Source organism: Chrysemys picta, chromosome 17, assembly GCF_011386835.1.
Source record: "Chrysemys picta bellii isolate R12L10 chromosome 17, ASM1138683v2, whole genome shotgun sequence".
NCBI lineage: Eukaryota > Metazoa > Chordata > Testudines > Emydidae > Chrysemys > Chrysemys picta.
In genome coordinates, this window is record NC_088807.1 from 25160332 (window position 1) to 25177678 (window position 17347).

The 17347-nt window shown below is 60.8% G+C and overlaps 2 protein-coding genes across 3 annotated transcripts; one reads left to right on the forward strand and one right to left on the reverse strand.

The window, feature by feature from the left end:
* The first annotated feature begins 85 nt into the window (after positions 1-85).
* Positions 86-11843, forward strand: WDR13 (WD repeat domain 13). Of its 2 annotated transcripts, none has more exons than XM_065571563.1 (10): positions 86-233; positions 4378-4461; positions 4762-5002; positions 5162-5271; positions 5705-5835; positions 6143-6450; positions 6976-7156; positions 7239-7380; positions 7620-7738; positions 8149-11843. In XM_065571563.1, the coding sequence occupies exons 1-10, from the start codon at positions 154-156 to the stop codon at positions 8331-8333; spliced, it is 1581 nt and encodes a 526-aa protein (XP_065427635.1). In that variant the 5' UTR covers positions 86-153; the 3' UTR covers positions 8334-11843. The 2 variants fall into 2 exon arrangements, with proteins under 2 accessions (XP_065427635.1, XP_065427634.1); XM_065571562.1 differs by lacking the exon at positions 86-233 and adding an exon at positions 3775-3915.
* Positions 10092-17301, reverse strand: SUV39H1 (SUV39H1 histone lysine methyltransferase). Its single transcript, XM_065571565.1, has 6 exons — positions 17169-17301; positions 15450-15595; positions 13375-14043; positions 12879-13025; positions 10319-10448; positions 10092-10228 (listed from the first exon to the last, which is right to left on the reverse strand). Exons 1-6 carry the CDS (start codon positions 17185-17187, stop codon positions 10092-10094), a joined length of 1248 nt encoding a protein of 415 aa, XP_065427637.1. The 5' UTR covers positions 17188-17301.
* Between the last annotated feature and the right edge of the window lie 46 nt (positions 17302-17347).

Genomic DNA, 17347 nt, shown 5'->3' on the forward strand with positions numbered 1-17347 from the left:
CCGCCCCCGGCCCGGAGAGAACCCAGGAGTCCTGGCTCCCAGCCCCTCCCCTCAGCCCACGGGGAGGGGCGGGATCCAGGTGAGCCGCAGGTGTTGGCCCCGCCCCCGGCTATAAAGCACCTGCCCCCAGGTGCGGGTGGGGGAGGAGCCGCCATGGCCTGGACGCCCGAGAGCCGCAAGGGCCGAGCCCTGAGCGCCAGCAGCTGGGACCCCCCCGCCTGGAGGCGATTCCAGTAAGAGGGGGACAGGCAGCCCCCCCCGCCGAGAACCCAGGAGTCCTGCGGGGCCCCCCTCCTCCCCCCCCCCCGAGAACCCAGGAGTCCTGGCTCCCTCCTCCCCCCCGCCAAGAACCCAGGAGTCCTGGCTCCCCCCCCCTGAGAACCCAGGAGTCCTGCGGGGGCCCCCTCCCTCCCCCCCCAAGAACCCAGGAGTCCTGGCTCCCTCCTCCCCCCCGCCGAGAACCCAGGAGTCCTGGCTCCCCCCCCCCCCTGAGAACCCAGGAGTCCTGCGGGGGCCCCCTCCCTCCCCCCCCCGAGAACCCAGGAGTCCTGGCTTGCCCCTCCCCCCCCCGAGAACCCAGGAGTCCTGCGGGTCCCCTCCCCCCTCGAGAACCCAGGAGTCCTGGCTCCTAGTCCCGCCCCACTCTAACCACCAGACCCCGCCCCCCCTCCTAGAGCCGGGGAAAGACCCCAGGGTAAGAGCCCTACCACTGCTGCAGTGCAAGTGGATCCCCTGGAATTGTGCAGGGGATTTTTCATGCAGAACCCAAAAGCTACCGAGGTGCAATGGGGCTGTGTGGGGGGGGATGGCGATGGGGCTGTGCATTGGGGTGGGGGGATGGGGGTGGAGGATGGTATTTAGGGTGCAGTGGGGGTTGTGCATGAGATGGGGGATCATAGGCTCCTCGACCCGTGGGGTGAGAAGGGACCGCCAGGGGCACCTAGTCTGACCCCCAACCACGCCGCTGGATTTAAACCATCCAAGACAGATGGCTCCGGCCTCCGCTCGAAACCTTCCTCGAAAGAGCTTCCACGCCCTCCCAAGGCCTCAGTTCCATCGTCGTCCTGCTCTTCCCGGCCGGAAGTTTTCCCTGAGATTTAATCTGTCTGCTGTGCTGTAGTTCGAACCCACGACCTCTCGTCCTGCCCTGTGGGGCAAGCGAGAACCACCTGTCTCCATCTTTTCTATGGCAGCCTTTTGAGTAATCGAAGAGCGCTCGCGTGTCCCCCCTTAATCTCTTTTCCAAACTGAGCGTTCCCACTTCCTGCAGCCTTTGCTCACGTAGCTGGCGTCCCACCCCTTTGATCAGTTTTGTCGCTCGCCTCTGGGTCCTACCCAGTGTCTCCACATCCTTTCTGTGCATTGGTGACCAAAACTGGACACCCTCCTCCAGCTGAGGCCTCGCCTGGGCCGAGCAGAGCCGTACTGTCACCTCCTGGGACCTGCAGCCACGCCTCTCTTCATGCAACCGAAAATTGTACGTGCTTTTTTTGCAACAGCATCGCATTGCTGACTCATGTCGAGGTTGTGATCCACCACAACTCCCAGCTCCTTCCCAGCAGCGCTTCTGCCCAGCTAGTTCTCCCCCGTTCTGTACTGGTGCACTTGGTTTTTCTTCCCAAAGTGTAGCCCGTCTTCACTGAATTTCATTTTGTTGGCTACAGCCGAGTTCTCCAGTTTATCAAGATCCCTCTGAATTGTAGCTCTGTCCTCCAAAGTGTTGGCAACCCCCCCTCTCTTTGTGGCATCTGTAAATTGGATCAGTCTGCTCTGTATACCTATCTCCAGGTAGTTAATAAAGATGTAGAACACCGCCGGATCCAGAACAGATCCCTGTGGATCCTCACTTGAGACCTCCTTCCAATCCGACATCAGTCCATGTTACACTTTGTTTGTGGTTATTTAACCAATTCTGTATCCGTCGAATGGTAGTTCTGCCAGGCCCGCATTTCTCCAGCTTACTTATCAGACTGTCAAAAGCAGAGCTGTCAATTAATTGCGGTTGATGGCAAGTGATTAACGCAAAACAAATTAACTAGATTAAAAAAAACAGTCGCGATTAATCACACTGTTAATACCAGAACACCAATTTCCATTGATGATCAATATTTGGTGATCTTTTTCCAGATTTTCAAATATATTGATTTCAATTACAATGCAGAATACAAAGTTTACAAGGTTTGCTTTGCATCAGTAGTTTTGATTACATGTAGTTGCACTGTAAAAAAGATAAACAAGAGAAATACTATTTTTCAGTTCACCTCAGCCCAGTGCTGTAGGGCAATCTCTTTATCCTGCAGGTGCACCTTACAAATGTTAAAAAAAAATAAAAATAAAAATAAATTGTTACATAACTACACTCAAAACCAAAGCAATCTAAAACTTTAGCGCTTGCAAGTCCGCTCAGTCCTACTTCTCGTTCAGCCAATCACTTAGATGAACTAGTGTGTTTACGCTTCCAGGTGATCATGCTGCCCGCTTCTTATTTACATTGGCACCTGAAAGTGAGAGAACAGGTGTTCGCCTGGCATGGTTGTAGCTGGGGTCGCAAGGTATTTCTGGGCCAGACATACAAATCACGTGTGCCCCTTCGTACTTCGACCTGAAGTGAAATTGGGATTTTTAATAGTGAAATTAAACCCGCGATGGAGCGCCACTCTTTTTTTTTGTTTGTTTTTTTAAATCTCGCGATTCATTATAATTTTTTTTTCCCATCGGTTGACAGCCCTGGTCCAAAGCCTGGCTGAATCATAGAATATCAGGGGTGGAAGGGACCTCAGGAGGTATCTAGTCCAACCCCCTGCTCAAGGCAGGACCAATCCCCAACTAAATCATCCCAGCCAGGGCTTTGTCAAGCCGGGCCTTAAAAACCTCCAAGGAAGGAGATTCCACCACCTCCCTAGGGACCCATTCCAGTGCTTCACCACCCTGCTAGTGAAACAGTTTTTCCTAATATCCAAGTTCAGGTATAAAAATGTTTCTTCGAGCTAATGTTTAAAACGATCTTCCCAGGTTACGGAAAGCGTTTCTGTACATCTGGGTATAATGCTTCAAGCATCCCAAAGTACAAAGTGGGGTTTGCAAGTCATAAAATACATGTAGTCCATCATCTGCACTATCCCAACGGCTGGTTAATCAATTGAACGGTGCAGTGAAAATATTAGCACCCAACTATTGGGGTACGTCATTCATCCCAAGTTCTACTGAGGTGTAGATGGTCCCTCAGTAACGGAAGCTTTGGGATAGGCGGCCCCTCGGGAAATCAGTTGCTTTCCTGACTTCGCTTCTCCGTCTCTCGATGTGGGATGATTTGTCCCCGCGTTTCCCCCCCCCCCCCTCCACCAAACCGGTTACCCCCAGCCGTCAAAGGAGGAACTCAAGCTGGTGGGACAGGCTTTGGCCAGGGCCCGTCTGCTGGCCATCAGCCCGGCTCTTCCAGGGACGGGCAGCTCTGGTAGCAGCCCAGGGCCTGGTCTGCAGCTTCCCCCCCGGGTCCTGCTCCAGTCAGGTGTTTGCAAATATTGTGTGCCAGGGGCTGGGAGATTTCTTCAGCGCCCTGGGGGCTGGTGCCCGGGGTGCAGAGGGGGGCTGGCTGCAGGGGAGATGGCGGGCGGGGGGCTGGGCGCATGGGGGGGCTGGTGCCTGGGTGCAGGGAGGGGGGCTGGTTGCATGGGGCGGGCTGGTGCCTGGGTGCAGGGGTGGGCTGGTGCCTGGGTACGGGGGGAGGGGGGCTGGTTGCATGGGAGGAGGGGGGGCTGGTTGCAGGGGGAGGGGGCCGCTGCACTATTGGTTGATAATTCCCCCCCGACACACACCCAGGCGCATGCGGCGGCGGGGCGGGGCGGGGCGGGCTCCGTGGCCGCATCCGCCCCCAGCCGCTGCCGGCCCCGGGACTGAGGCCGGGACCCGCCCCAGGTACCGGCCCCCACCGCGGGTTTGCATCGCAGCGGCCCCTCCCCCGGATTGCAATGGGGGGGCTCGCAGCAGGGCCCCCCCCCGCCCTGGGGTGCGACGCGATCCGTGCTGGGGGGGGGGCGGGCGGGCGGGGGGGGGGGGGGCTGCACCTCAATCTACCATGAGCAGCCCCCCCCCCCCCCGCTGCTCTCCCTGCCTCGCCTCCCCCGCCCTAGCAACAACCTGAGCCAACCCATAATACTCCTGCCCCCCACCCCCATCCCATAATAACCCCTTCGGGGGGGGGTCCCTGCTGGCCCCTGCACCCCCCCCCCCGGCTGCAGGGGAAGGGGGGGCAGGGAGGGGGTGAAGGGCCCCCTCTGTGCTGGGGCTAGGGGAGCCCCAGGGCTGGCTCGGTGCCCCCCTTTGCCCCCCCTGACCAGCCCCCCCCCCCCCCCGCTGACTCTTTGCCCCCCCCCCCAGGCTCCCCCTGGCCAGCTCCCCAGAGGCGCCGGCCGGGACTGGCATGGCCGCAGTGTGGCAACAAGTGCTGGCTGTCGACGCGAGGTGAGGTGGGGGCCGGGCGGGCTCTCCCCTGGGGGGCACCGGGCTGGGGGTCACAGGGGGGCCCTCCCCTGGGGGTTGCCGGGCTGGGGGTCACAGGGGGGCTCTCCCCTGGGGGGTGCCAGCCTGGGGGTCACAGGGGGGCTGGGCACAGGGCTCTCCCCTGGGGGGCACCGGGCTGGGGGTTACAGGGGGGCTCTCCCCTGAGGGGTGCCGGGCTGGGGGGGATCACGGGGGGCTGGGCACAGGGCTCTCCCCTGGCAGGCACCGGGCTGGGGGTTACAGGGGGGCTCTCTCACGCAGGTACAACGCCTACCGCACGCCCGGCTTCCCGCAGTTCCGCACCCAGTACATCCGGCGGCGCAGCCAGCTGCTGCGGGAGAACGCCAAGGCCGGGCACGACCCCGGCGCCCGCAAGCTGTACCTGCGGCTGCGCGCCCAGCTCCTGGCGCAGCGCTACGGTCCCCTCTCCGAGCAGAGCAGCTTCCGCGCCTACAGCAACAGCATCGTCCGCAGCAGCCGCACCACCCTGGACCGCATGGAGGTACGGGGGTGGCTCACCCAGCGCTAAGATGCAGCCACCTCTGGGGTGGGGCAGCTGGGGAACAGCTGCATATAACACCGCACGGGGGTGGCTCGCCCATGCTGAGATGCAGCCACTTCTGAGGCATGTCATCCGGGTGACCTGTCCATCTTCTCCTAGGACTTTGAGGATGATGCCCGGGCGTTGGGGGCCCGTGGCCATCGCCGCTCAGTCAGCCGCGGCTCCTACCAGCTGCAGGCGCAGATGAACCGTGCGGCATACGACGAGCGGTGAGTGAGGGGGCGCCGGGGATACTCTGGGGGCGGTGCTCACGCCTGCACTCCCATGTCTCTCCGGGGCCCTGGCATGACAGCCCCCGGCTTCTGCAAACCCCAGCAGCACTGCCCAGCCAGGTGGCACCGCGGCCCTGGACCTGGGCTCTGCTCCCAGCCGGTGGCAGAGCCCCCTGGCTGCCCCTACGCATAGGAGCCGGAGGAGGGACGTGCCGCTGCTTCCAGGCCGGGGCGCCCGAGCAGGGCGAGCCCCGGACCCCACTCCCCGGAGAGAGCTCGAGGGCCGGATTAAAACATCTGGAGGGCAGGATGTGTCCCCCGAGCTATAGTTTGCCCACCCCTGGTGTAGCGGTTAGAGCATGGGGTTGGAAGGGGGGGGCCGGGAGCCAGGACTCCTGGGTTCTCAGTGGCCGGTTCTGACCCTCCCCAGATCCCCCGGCAGCGTAGTGCCCACGTCGGTGGCGGAGGCCAGCCGGGCCATGGCCGGGGACACGACGCTGAGCGAGAACTATGCCTTCGCCGGCATGTACCACGTCTTCGACCAGCACGTCGACGAGGCCGGTGAGGGGGGTCGGGGGGGGCTGCTACCCAAACCCCCTTCAGGGCAGGAGTCCCCCGGCACGAGACGGGGGACCAGCCCATGGAGTGGGAGGGGACTGGAAGTGGGGGACGTTGGGTGCCCGATTTGGGGGCAGCTGTGGTGTGGAGAGCGTGGCCTAGAGGACAGCCTGTGTGGGGCAGAGGGGGTGGAGTCACCAGAAGGGGGGGCATGCTCCCTGGGGGGGCAGGGGTTAAATTAAAAGGGGGGCAGGGCCCTGTGGGAGGGGGCGATGGCCCCCCGCCCCCCCTCACGCCCCCTGCCCCCCAGTGCCCAAGGTGCAGTTCGCCAATGATGACAAGCACCTGCTGGCCTGCTGCTCGCTGGACGGCACCATCTCGGTGTGCCAGCTGGCGCCCGCCCCGCCCGCCGTGCTGCGGGTGCTGCGGGGCCACAGTCGCGGCGTCTCCGACTTCGCCTGGTCCCTGTCCAACGACGTGCTGGTCTCCACCTCGCTGGACGCCACCATGCGCATCTGGGCCGCCGGCGAGGGCAAGTGCATCCGCCAGATCCCCGACCCCGACGGCGCCGAGCTGCTCTGCTGCGTCTTCCAGCCCATGAACAACAACCTCACCGTGGTGAGCCCCCGCCTGCCCCCCAACCGGCCCCCTACCCCGTCCGCCAGCCCTCTGCCCCGGCCCCCAACCCGACCCCGACGGCGCCGAGCTGCTCTGCTGCGTCTTCCAGCCCATGAACAACAACCTCACCGTGGTGAGCCCCCGCCTGCCCCCCAACCGGCCCCCTACCCCGTCCGCCAGCCCTCTGCCCCGGCCCCCAACCCGACCCCGACGGCGCCGAGCTGCTCTGCTGCGTCTTCCAGCCCATGAACAACAACCTCACCGTGGTGAGCGTCCGCCTGCCCCCTAACCCACCCCGACCCCGACGGTGCCGAGCTGCTCTGCTGCGTCTTCCAGCCCATGAACAACAACCTCACCGTGGTGAGCGCCCGCCCGCCCGCCTGCCCCCTAACCAGCCCCCTAACCCGCGCCCCAGCCCCCAACCCGACCCCGATGGCGCCGAGCTGCTCTGCTGCGTCTTGTGGGATGGGACCGGGGGTCCCTGCGGGGGGGCAGGGGGCTGACAGCTCGAGGCTCCCCCCGCAGGTGGGGAACGGGAAGCACAACCTGCACGTGGTGAACATCTCGACGGGGAAGAAGGTGAAGGGCGGGTCGAGCAAGCTGACGGGCCGGGTGCTGGCGCTCTCCTTCGACGCCCCCGGCCGCCTGCTCTGGGCCGGCGACGACCGCGGCAGCGTCTTCTCCTTCCTCTTCGACATGGCCACGGGTGAGCCGCCCCCGGGGCGGGCGGGGGGCTGGGTTCCCCCCACCCCCCCGCCCTAACCGCCGCCTCTGCCCCCGCCCCACAGGGAAGCTGACCAAGGCCAAGCGGCTGGTAGTGCAGGAGGGCAGCTCCATCACCAGCATCTCGGCCCGCTCCTGGGTCAGCCGGGAGGCCCGCGACCCCTCGCTGCTCATCAACGCCTGCCTCAACAAGCTGCTCCTCTACCGGTGAGGGGCTCTGGGGGGTGCCGTGGGGCAGGGCCAGGCGCCGGGAGGTCCCCGGGGGCAGGCTGGGGGTGCTCTCCCCTGGCAGTCAGGGTGGGAATGCTCTCCCCTGGCAGGCAGAGCTGGGTGCCATGGGGAGGGCAGGGGGTGCTTTCCCTGGCAGTCAGGGCTGGGCACCCGTGGGTGGGGCAGGGAGGCACAGTTGGGGGGCCCACCCCAGCTCACACCCGCTTTGCCCACAGGGTGGTGGACAACGAGGGGACCCTGCAGCTGAAGAGGAGTTTCCAGATCCAGCAGGACTCCCACCCCGTGCGCAGCATCTTCTGCCCCCTCATGTCCTTCCGCCAGGGGGCCTGCGTGGGTAAGAGCCGCCCCCCGGGGGGGCCCATGGGGCAACCCCTCTGCTGGGTCCCCGTCCCCTCAGCCCCCCACAATCCCCTGGGGCATGGGAGTCAGCCCACGGTTTCTCACGCGTGCCGCTCAGCTCCCTCCCAGAATCCTCTGGAGGAAATCAATCCCCTCAGTTCCGACCCCCAGAACCCCCGGCTCTGCTCCTCCAGGGGGCTTCTGGGGCAGGCTCCACCCCCCAGGGGGCTTTGTGCCCCTGGCTCCGCCCGGAGAGGGCGTGGTGGCACAGGCCCCACCCTTGACTCCACCCCTAAAGAGATCCACCTGCCAAGGCCCTGCCCCACCCTGGGGTTCTCAGGGCTGGGGCCCCCCAACTCTGCCCCTCGGCTTCCAAGCCCCACCCCTGACTCCGCCCCCTTGCAGTGACAGGCAGCGAGGACATGTGCGTCTACTTCTTCGACGTGGAGCGCGCCAGCCGGGCCATCGTGAACAAGCTGCAGGGGCACAGCGCCGCCGTGCTGGGCGTCAGCTTCAACTGCGACGAGAGCCTGCTGGCCTCCAGCGACGCCAAGGGCATGGTCATCGTCTGGCGCCGCGAGCAGAAATAGGGGCCCCGGACCCACCACCCCGCTCCCCCCAGAGCCGGGTGCCCTCTGGGGGGAGCCCTCTGACCCCATGTAACCCTTTGTGGTCCTTGCCCCCCCTGCCCCCCTGTCGTGTCTTCTCCCTTGGGGTGGGGCCCCCCTGTGCTTCGCCCGCTTCCTCCCTCCTCCTGCGAGCCAGGACGCCTGGGTTCTCTTGCTGGCTCAGGCTGCTGGTGTGACTGGGGCAGGTCCCAGAGCTGCTGGCCCCCCTGCTGGTAAGGGGTTACATTATTTCCCCGGGGTGGGGCAGGCCACCATTGCTGCCATGTGTGGGCAGGTTGACCTACAGTCCTGCTTGATGCTGCTGGCTCTGGCCAGAACCCGGGGGGGGGGGCTCTCTGCACGCCCCCCACCCCGCCGTAGCCGTGGTACACTCAGGCAGAGGCAGCCTCTCGGAGTCTGTTCCCTCGGGCTGCCCTCGCTCCCCAGGGGTACACTGCTGGCATGTCCCTTTGGGTCACAGCGGCCACCGAGCCTCCGGCCTAGACAGCAGGACGCCTGGGTTCCATGGCTGGGCCAAAGTCCCCATGCCTCAGTTTCCCCATCAGTATAAGAGGGTGAATGATACTGACAGGACCTGAGAGCTGCTGCTGGAAAGCGCTAGCGGAGGCCAAGTGTTACTAGGGGCTCCCTCCTCTGCCTTGGTGCCTGCTGCCTTCTGCTGGCCCCAGCCCCCCGACTCGATACCTGGTTCTCACGGGTGGATTCAGGCAGCTGAGGTCCCTGCCCTGTGCCAGCGGCGCTGGAGAAGGGCCGCCGTGCTGATGCCAGCATGGGCATATCTGGGGCCTGTGGAACTAGGGCCAACGGGCCTGTTTAACCCTCACCTTCCATACAAATAACATCTGGGGTCTGGACCAATCCCAAACGTGAGAGTATAAAAGGACAGTTTGCCCAGCACTGAGATGCAACCGTCTCTGGGGCGGGGCAGCTAGGGAACAGCTGTGTATAATGCATCATGGGGCAGCTTGCCCAGCACTGAAAATGCAACAACCTCTGGGATGGGACACCTGGGGAACAGCCACACAGCAAAACTGTCAGTCAGTTTAGGACAGGAAGTGAAGCAGACTCCTCCATCTGAGTTAGTTAAATCTAAATAATCTTTTCTCTGCACTAGCACCCCCCAATGCCAGGGAAGAGCGGCCCCACTGGACCCCGTTCTCCAGCCATTATAACCACGGGCACTGTTCCCACGAGCCAAAAGAACCAGATACCACCATCAGGTGCAGAATCAAACCATCTAATTGCCTTGATCGCAGACATCAGCCCCGCTGCCCCCCAGCCCAGCTCCCTCCCCCCCACCCCCCCAATCAAAAATACCTGGTAGAAAAAGTCCTTTTACAAAATGCCCCAAATCGGTTTAAAAACACCCCCCCCCCAGCTGCTTTGCTGGTTGCATAGGGACGCAGGGTCAAGTGCGGCTTCAAGTTGAAAATTCCTGGATCCCCCCCAAACCGGCAGCTTCCCACAGGAGGCCGTGGCGCTCAGTACACAGTAGACAGGGTCTTTACAGGGCCGTGGCAGAGCCAGGACGGCTCCGGCCGCGGCCTGGGAACCAACTGATTAAAATCCATGACAGCTGTTCCTATAAAACCCCCCTTGACAGGAGGGGGGAAGCGGGCAGGTGAGGTAAGTCCAATGGGGGAAGGGTGGGCATGGGCCCCCCAGAGCCCTGCACGGTGGCGGCCGTGGGTCCCAGACCCCCGGCAGGGCACGCAGGGGCTAGAAGAGGTACTTCCGGCAGGACTCGGCCCCGCACTTACACTCGATCCGTACCCGCTTCTTGGGGGAGCCGGCCAGGCCGCCGGCCCGGCCCAGGTTGGAGTCCATCCGTGTGCTCTCTGCGTCCACCGGGTCCACTGCGGGGGAGGAGAGAAGGCGTCAGGGGGAGGATCCCACCCCAGGGCTCCCCCAAGCAGTGGGGCCAGGCCCCCCCGGTGGGCACTCACCCTGCATGTTGTAGTCGAAGGTGAGCTCCTCCCCGGCCCGGATGTGCCGCGTGGCGAAGAGGGCGATGCGCGGCAGCCGTTCATCCAGGTTGTCTATGAACACGTTGTACACCTGCAGGTTGGGGTCGCACTGCGCCGGGGAGGGGGCAGGTGAGTGGGGCCAGACAAAGCTGCCATAGCCCTGCACCCCTCACCCACATTCCCCCCCCCCCACCTACCTCCCCAAATACCCCTTCCCTCGCCAGGTGCCACCAGCTCCCTCCCCTTGCCCAGCCCTTCTCCAGGGACCCACCCCCCAGGGTGGAGCAACTGAAACTGAAGCGATTTAAATCACCACTTTGAATTGGCAAGTGGGGACCCCGGATTTTCAACCCCCTTTTGCGTCGGTCCTTTTCAATTCTCTCCCTAGAGAAAAGCCGAGGCTCGTTGGTTGGTAACCGTTAAAACATGGTAATTGGCAACTAAATGTCGCCTTTGCCCCAAACCTGGCCCTTCTTTTCACTAACCCGCAGGACACGCTACATTTACACACATTTATTTAAGCAATTACCTTATAATTTATTAATGAACGATCCGATTCAAATAGAATTGATATTAATACATTATATTGTCATTTAGAAATACCCATAGGTAGGATAATATGATGTATTAATATTAATGAATTATATTATCATATTAACATACAGCCTAGATCTCCACTTGGAAGGATTTGATTTTTGTTGGTCAGTGTCGGTAAACGTCAGTTTCATCGCACACCCACAAACGTGATCGAAATTGAGGGCTAGGCAAAGTAAGAAAAATTCGGCTTGAAGGATATTGACTTTGACTATCTTGACATGTGGTGTTTGTTCTAACAGCTATAAAATTTTAACTTTTTGAATCTCAGCATCTACTGTCATTATATAATGATCGCCTGACCTACCCTGTTGTCTAACCCCCCATCTCTCTCTCACACACACACACAATGTCCAACAACTGTGAATATTTAAATCAGGAAAAATGATTAAAAATAAACATCAATTTTGTCCATCGAAATTATAAAAAATGAATTCTGCCAAGCCTACTTATATCATCATTCATTAATCTTAATACATTATATTAGTGTAATTTGTGAATGTTAATATTACACTAATGCAATGTATTAAGATGAATTATATATTATATGTTGTATATTTATTTGGATTCTTAAATTTGACTTTTTTATGATGTTAGAATTTGGTGAATGACATTTCTTATTCAGGTTTTTTGGGGGGATGGGGTTTCAACTCATGGTTTGTTGAAGTTTAATTTGGATGGAAACTAATGAAAAATGCACAAAAAGATTTTAAATTGTTTTGCTTTAATTCGTTCAATAAAACGACCATAAAATGTGCAGGATGCGTATGGAAAAACAAAAGTAGAGATTATCAAAACAGGGTTTGCATTTAAAACTGAGCTACTGTTAATTCCATGAAAACTACCTTCAAATGTGCGTGATGCGTAAGAACAAAAATGAGTTTATAAAAACATGGTTTTGCATTGAAAACGGAGTTATTTTTCATTCATTAAATAAAACCTCCCTTCAACGTGCGGGGTGTAGAAGAAGAAAAAAGTAGTTTATCTACAAATGTTTGCGTTTAGAACTAAGTTGTTTTAGTTGGACAAGGTGGGTGAGGTAAATATCTTTTACTGGACCAACTTCTGTTGGTGGGAGGGACAAGTTTTCAAGCTCCACAGAGAGCTTCTTCAGGTCTGGAGAAGGTAACCAGAGTGTTATTTTTAGTTAACTCTTTAATTATTTCTAATCAGTTCAATAAAATGCCCTTAAAATGCACTGGAGGCAGAAGAAGAAAAAAGTAGTTTATCGAACCATGTTTTGCACTGAAAACGAAACAGGTATTTTTAATCCGTTTGATAAAACTACCTTGAATGTGCTGGATACAGAAGAAAATAGGAGGAATATCAAAACGTGGTTTGCATTTAAAATGGATTTAGTAAACAAAGGGAGCGTTCAGGGTAATTAGTGAATTTAAACTGATTGTTTCTAGTCTCCATGTCCTTCAGGATTTTAGATCTAGTAGATCTCGTCCTGTCCCACCGAGTTTTTATTTAGAGACTGGAAGAGGAAACCAAGCATTCCTGCTTTGCCAGCTCTTGATCCGTTTCTTAACTTGCAATGGACTGGCCATTGAACTGAGCTCGGTGAATAAACTGAACTGAAGCAAATATTCTCCCTACAAAATACGTGAGCCGAGCCAGCGATTTCCACCAGTTCACCGCTTCAGCTTTCTTCCATCCCTCCACAGCACACATGCCCGGCTGTCTAGTGAATGTGATTTAAATGATGTCCATAGATTCTCATAAAGTGGGGGCCTTTACATACGTTGTCAACGTTTCAAACTTTGTTTTAAATCATTTTTTTCTTCTAAGAAAAAAAAAAACGCCTATTTAATTTACATTAAAAAAAATCGGGGGGAGAGGTATGTTTTTTGTTTGTTTTTCAATCACTGATTTTTGTCCACACCCAGGCTTCCCCCAGTCCCACCCTTCCCCGTGGGCTCCCCCATGCGCCCCCACTCACGCTGTGATTTACGAAGTGTGAGATGTTGCCGTAGTAGGCAGCGTCCACTGTGTAAACATCCTCCACGTAGTCCAGATCAAAGAGGTAGGTAGCACCCTGGCGGTCGTAGATCTGCCCTCGTCGCTCCGCCTCTTCTGATGTGATGATCTGGGGGGGACGGGATGGGATGGGGTCATGCCGGGAGCACAGCACTGGGGGACTCTGTGTGGCTGTTGCCCAGCCACCCCGCCCCAGAGGTGGCTGTATCTCAGCACTAGGGAAGCATCCCCATGCGGCAGACATGCGGCTGCTGTCCCTCGGCTGTCCCGCCCCAGCAGTGGCTGCATTTCCATGCCAGGTGAGCCCCCCACCCGTGACGTTATGTGCAGCTGTTCCCCAGCTCCTGCGCCCCAGAGGTGGCTGCATCTCAGCGCCAGGCGAGCCATCCCCATATGACACTGTGTGTGGCTGTTCCCCAGCTGCCCCACCCTAGAGGTGGCCGCCTGGCGCTCCGTACCTCTCCCACATACTCCATGACGAAGCTGTTCTTGCGGATCTTCTCCAGGGTGCGCACGCCCCAGCCGCGCCCGTTGGCGGTCCGGAAGATGCACAGATCGTAGCGGATGCCCCGCTGCACCACGCGGTTGGAGCACTCGGCCCCGCAGCGGCAGCGGGCGTTGCACTCGTAGATGGGCAGCCCTGCCCGGATGCGCACCTGGCCCAGCTCGTTGTAGGCGAACTTGTGACGGGAGGCACCGGGGCAGCAGCAACCGCCAGCCGCCTCCGCCAGGCAGTCACGGCACTCGCAGCCCACCGCCACCTGGGTGAGGGAGATGCCCTCGCCCACCTTGTACTCGTTGATGTAGACGAAGTCCCGGGGCGGCCCATCGAGATCCACCTCGTTCTCCACCATGATGCGCCCCTTGTGGTTGCGCTTGGCGTTCAGCTGGCGCTCCCAGCGCCACAGGGCCCGCCGCTGCTTGGCTTTCTGTACCACGTAGTTCGCCACGCCCTGGTCCAGCCAGCGGGCGTTTTTCTTGGGCTTGCCGTCCCGCCGGATCCAGGCCTGCTCCAGGTCCTTGTGGAACTGCTTCAGCAGGCCCACGCAGCGCAGGTTCTTCCGCGGCTCCCAGGTGTTCTCCGACTCCGGGTAGCCGCGCCACTTCACCAGGTAGAACTCCTCCTCCTGCCACCAGAACCTGCCCGTCAGCAGGCGTAGCCACGCCCCCTCCCAGAGATGGGACCCAGGAGTCCGGGCTCCCAGACAACTCCCCGCCCCATCCACTCTGTGACCCACTAGACCTCCTCTCAGAGCCAGGAAGAGAACCAAGGAGTCCTGGCTCCCAGCCCCCCCTGCTCTAACCACTAGAGCCAGGGATAGAATGGGATAGAGCCAGGATGGCTTTCACTGGGTCATCCCCACTCCTGTACCAACCACATTCCTCTGGCTGGTTGTTTATGCCCCAGGCCCCATTTCTGAGCCCACCCCGGGGAGGCAGGTGTGGAGCAGGGTATTCCTACACAGGCAGAATCAGTCTTGGGCGGAGTCATGTGTTTGGGGGTGCCAGGCAGAGGGGGCCTGGTGCAAGGAGAAGGGGGCTGGGGGAGGAGATCAGGTTAGAGCACTGGTGGGGAGGGGGGTGCCAGGCAGAGGGGACCAGGATGGGGGGCACCAGGGAGAAGAGATTGGGGCTGTATGAGAAATTGGGGGCGGGAGCAGGGGGGATCCTGGCTGGGGGGGGAGAAATTGGAGGCCACGGGGGAGGGGGGCGGGAATCCGGACTACAGGTGGTGGCGGGGGGAGGGATCTGGGCTGCAGGTGGGGAATTGGAGGCAGGGGGATCTGGACTACAGGTGGGGGGGAATCTGAGCTGCAAGGGGGAATGGGATCCGGGCTGTGGAGGAAATTGGAGGCAGGGGGCTGCAGACTGTGGGGGGGAATTGGAAGTGGGAGGATCCAGGCTGCGGGGGGGAATTGGAGGCAGGGGCTTTTGGGCTGCGGGGGGGGTCTGGGCTGCGGGGGGGAATTGGAGGTGGGGGGGAATTGGAGGCAGGGGTTTCTGGGCTGCAGGGGGGGAATTGGAGGTGGGGGGGGGTCCGGGCTGCAGGGGGGAATTGGAGGCAGGGGTTTCTGAGCTGCAGGGGGGGAATTGGAGGTGGGGGGGGTCCGGGCTGCAGGGGGGAATTGGAGGCAGGGGTTTCTGAGCTGCAGGGGGGAAATTGGAGGTGTGGGGGGGTCCGGGCTGCGGGGGGGAATTGGAGGCAGGGGTTTTTGGGCTACGGGGGAGGGGGAATTGGAGGCGGAGGGGGGTCCGGGCTGCGGGGGGGAATTGGAGGTGGGGGGGAATTGGAGGCAGGGGTTTCTGGGCTGCAGGGGGGGAATTGGAGGTGGGGGGTCTGGGCTGCGGGGGGGAATTGGAAGCGGGGGTTTCTGGGCTGCAGGGGGGGAATTGGAGGTGGGGGGGGAATGGGAGGCAGGGGTTTTTGGGCTGCAGGGGGGACCCGGGCCGAAGGGGTACTGGACGTGGGGGTTTCCCGGCGGGGGGCGGGGGGGGGGGAATCCCGGGAAGGATCGCAGGCTGGCACACTCACCCGCACTCTCTTGTAGTCGCACAGGAACTCCACCTCAAAGTGGCTGAGATTCCTGCGGGTGATGCCTAGCGAGGGGCAGCGAACCCTCTCCAGCCGGCACAGGTCCTGCAGCTGGGACCATGAGGACTTGCAGCACACGGCACAGCCTGCGGGCACACGGGGGCAGCGTTAGGGGGCTAGCAGCAGCCAGGCAGGGAGGGGAGGGACCCCAGGGAAGGGGGGGAATCACTGTGTGTGGGGGGGAGCCCAGGGCTCGGCCAGCGGGGGCTGCAGGTCTGGAGTGAGGGGCACCGGCAGAGCTGTGACATCGGAAAGGGCCAAAGTGCAAGGGGGGTGACCAGGGGTCACAGCTGTGGGGGGGGTCACCATGTCAAGGCGTCAGCAGGAGGATAGCAGGAAGTGTTGGGGGGCTGCATGACTTAGAGGGAGTCCCCTTGCATCGGGGGAGATTGGCCTAAGTGTCTGGGGAGGCTCACACTGCATTGAGGGTTTCACCAAAGGGTACTGGGGGGGGGGGGGAAGTCACCACATCGGGGGACTCGTGAGCCTACCAGGGGAGGGGAGGTCAGCCTTAGCACGCGCATGGGGAGTGACTCCCCCTTGTCCGAGGGTTGCCCCTCATCCGGAGGTTGTCATGAGCACGTGGTTAGCATGAGCGTACAGGGAGAGGTCACCATGTCTAGGGAGGATTGCCAGTGAGCGTCCAGGAAGGGGTCACCCTGCATCGAGGGCTTGGTGTGAGCGTCCGGGGGGGGAGTCACCCCACATCAGGGGCTTGGTGTGAGCTTACAGGGGAGGGTCACCCCGTGTCTGGGGGTTGGCGTGAGCGTACAGGGGAGGTCACCCCACGTCCGGGGGGTTGGCGTGAATGTTGAGGGGGTTGGTGCGAGAATCCGGGGAGTCACCCTGCATTGGGGGGTTGGCATGAGCGTATGGGGGGTTCACTCTGTGTCAGGGGGGTTGGCGTGAGCATACAGAGGTTTCACCCCACATACAGGGGGTTAGTGTGAGTGTATGGGGGGAGGGTCACCCTGCGTTGGGCGCTTGGCTTGGGCATACGGGGGGTCACCCCCATGTCAGGGGATCATTGTGGGCATACAGGGGGGTCACCCCATGTCAGGGGGTTGGCGTGAGCGTCCGGGGGGGTCACCCTGTGTCAGGGAGTTGGCGTGAGCGTCCGGGGGGGGGTCGGCATGAGCCTATGGGGGGGGTCACCCTGTGTCAGGGAGTTGGCGTGAGGGTCCGGGGGGGTCACCCTGCATCTGGGGGGCTGGCATGAGCATATGGGGGGGTCACCCTGTGTCAGGAGGTTGGCGTGGGCGTACGCGGGGGGGGGTCAATGCCAGCCTACAAAGGGGAGGTGCTCTGTGCTAGTGGGGTGGGGGCACCCTTAGGGTCACGTGCGCCCCTCCCCCCCCCAGCAGGGGGTGCGCCCCTCCCCCCCACTCCGCCCAGCCCCGTCTCCCGCCCTGCGCGCGAGGGCAGCCCCCTGAACGTTCCACTCGCGCGCTCTCAACCGGCCCCCTCCTTCCTTAACGGTCGCTTCTGCTGCCGCCTCGCGCGCCGGGAAAGAAGGAGAGGCGGGGGGAGGGGGGTACTAGTTCCGCGCTCGCGCCGCTCCTCATAGAAACCGCCCCCCTCCCCCCCGGCCGCCTCTCCCGCCGCGCGCCCAGCCCGGCCTCGCGCCACGCTCCGCGCGCGCCGGCTTCCCTCGCTCACCTTTTAAATTTTCCGCCATCTTTTTTTTTTTTTTTTTTTTTTTTTTTTCCCCTCCAGCCACTGGGGCCGCCCGAAACTTTTCCTCCCAGGGGGCGTGGCCAGAGGGGTGGGGGGGAGAGCGACGTGCCCCGCCACTCCCCGCCGCGGCCGTTCCTATTGGGCGCTCCAGCCTGATTGAC

Coding starts and splice junctions, on each gene's coding strand:
- SUV39H1 (XM_065571565.1), bottom strand. Junction 13,026..13,374: donor TCATGGAGTATGTGGGAGAG/GTACGGAGCGCC, acceptor CGTCCCCCCCAG/ATCATCACATCAGAAGAGGC. Junction 10,229..10,318: donor CTTCGACTACAACATGCAGG/GTGAGTGCCCAC, acceptor CCTCCCCCGCAG/TGGACCCGGTGGACGCAGAG.
- WDR13 (XM_065571562.1), top strand. CDS start 3,824: ATGCGGCGGCGGGGCGGGGCGGGGCGGGCTCCGTGGCCGCATCCGCCC. Junction 5,836..6,142: donor CCAGCACGTCGACGAGGCCG/GTGAGGGGGGTC, acceptor CCTGCCCCCCAG/TGCCCAAGGTGCAGTTCGCC. Junction 7,739..8,148: donor CCGCCAGGGGGCCTGCGTGG/GTAAGAGCCGCC, acceptor GCCCCCTTGCAG/TGACAGGCAGCGAGGACATG.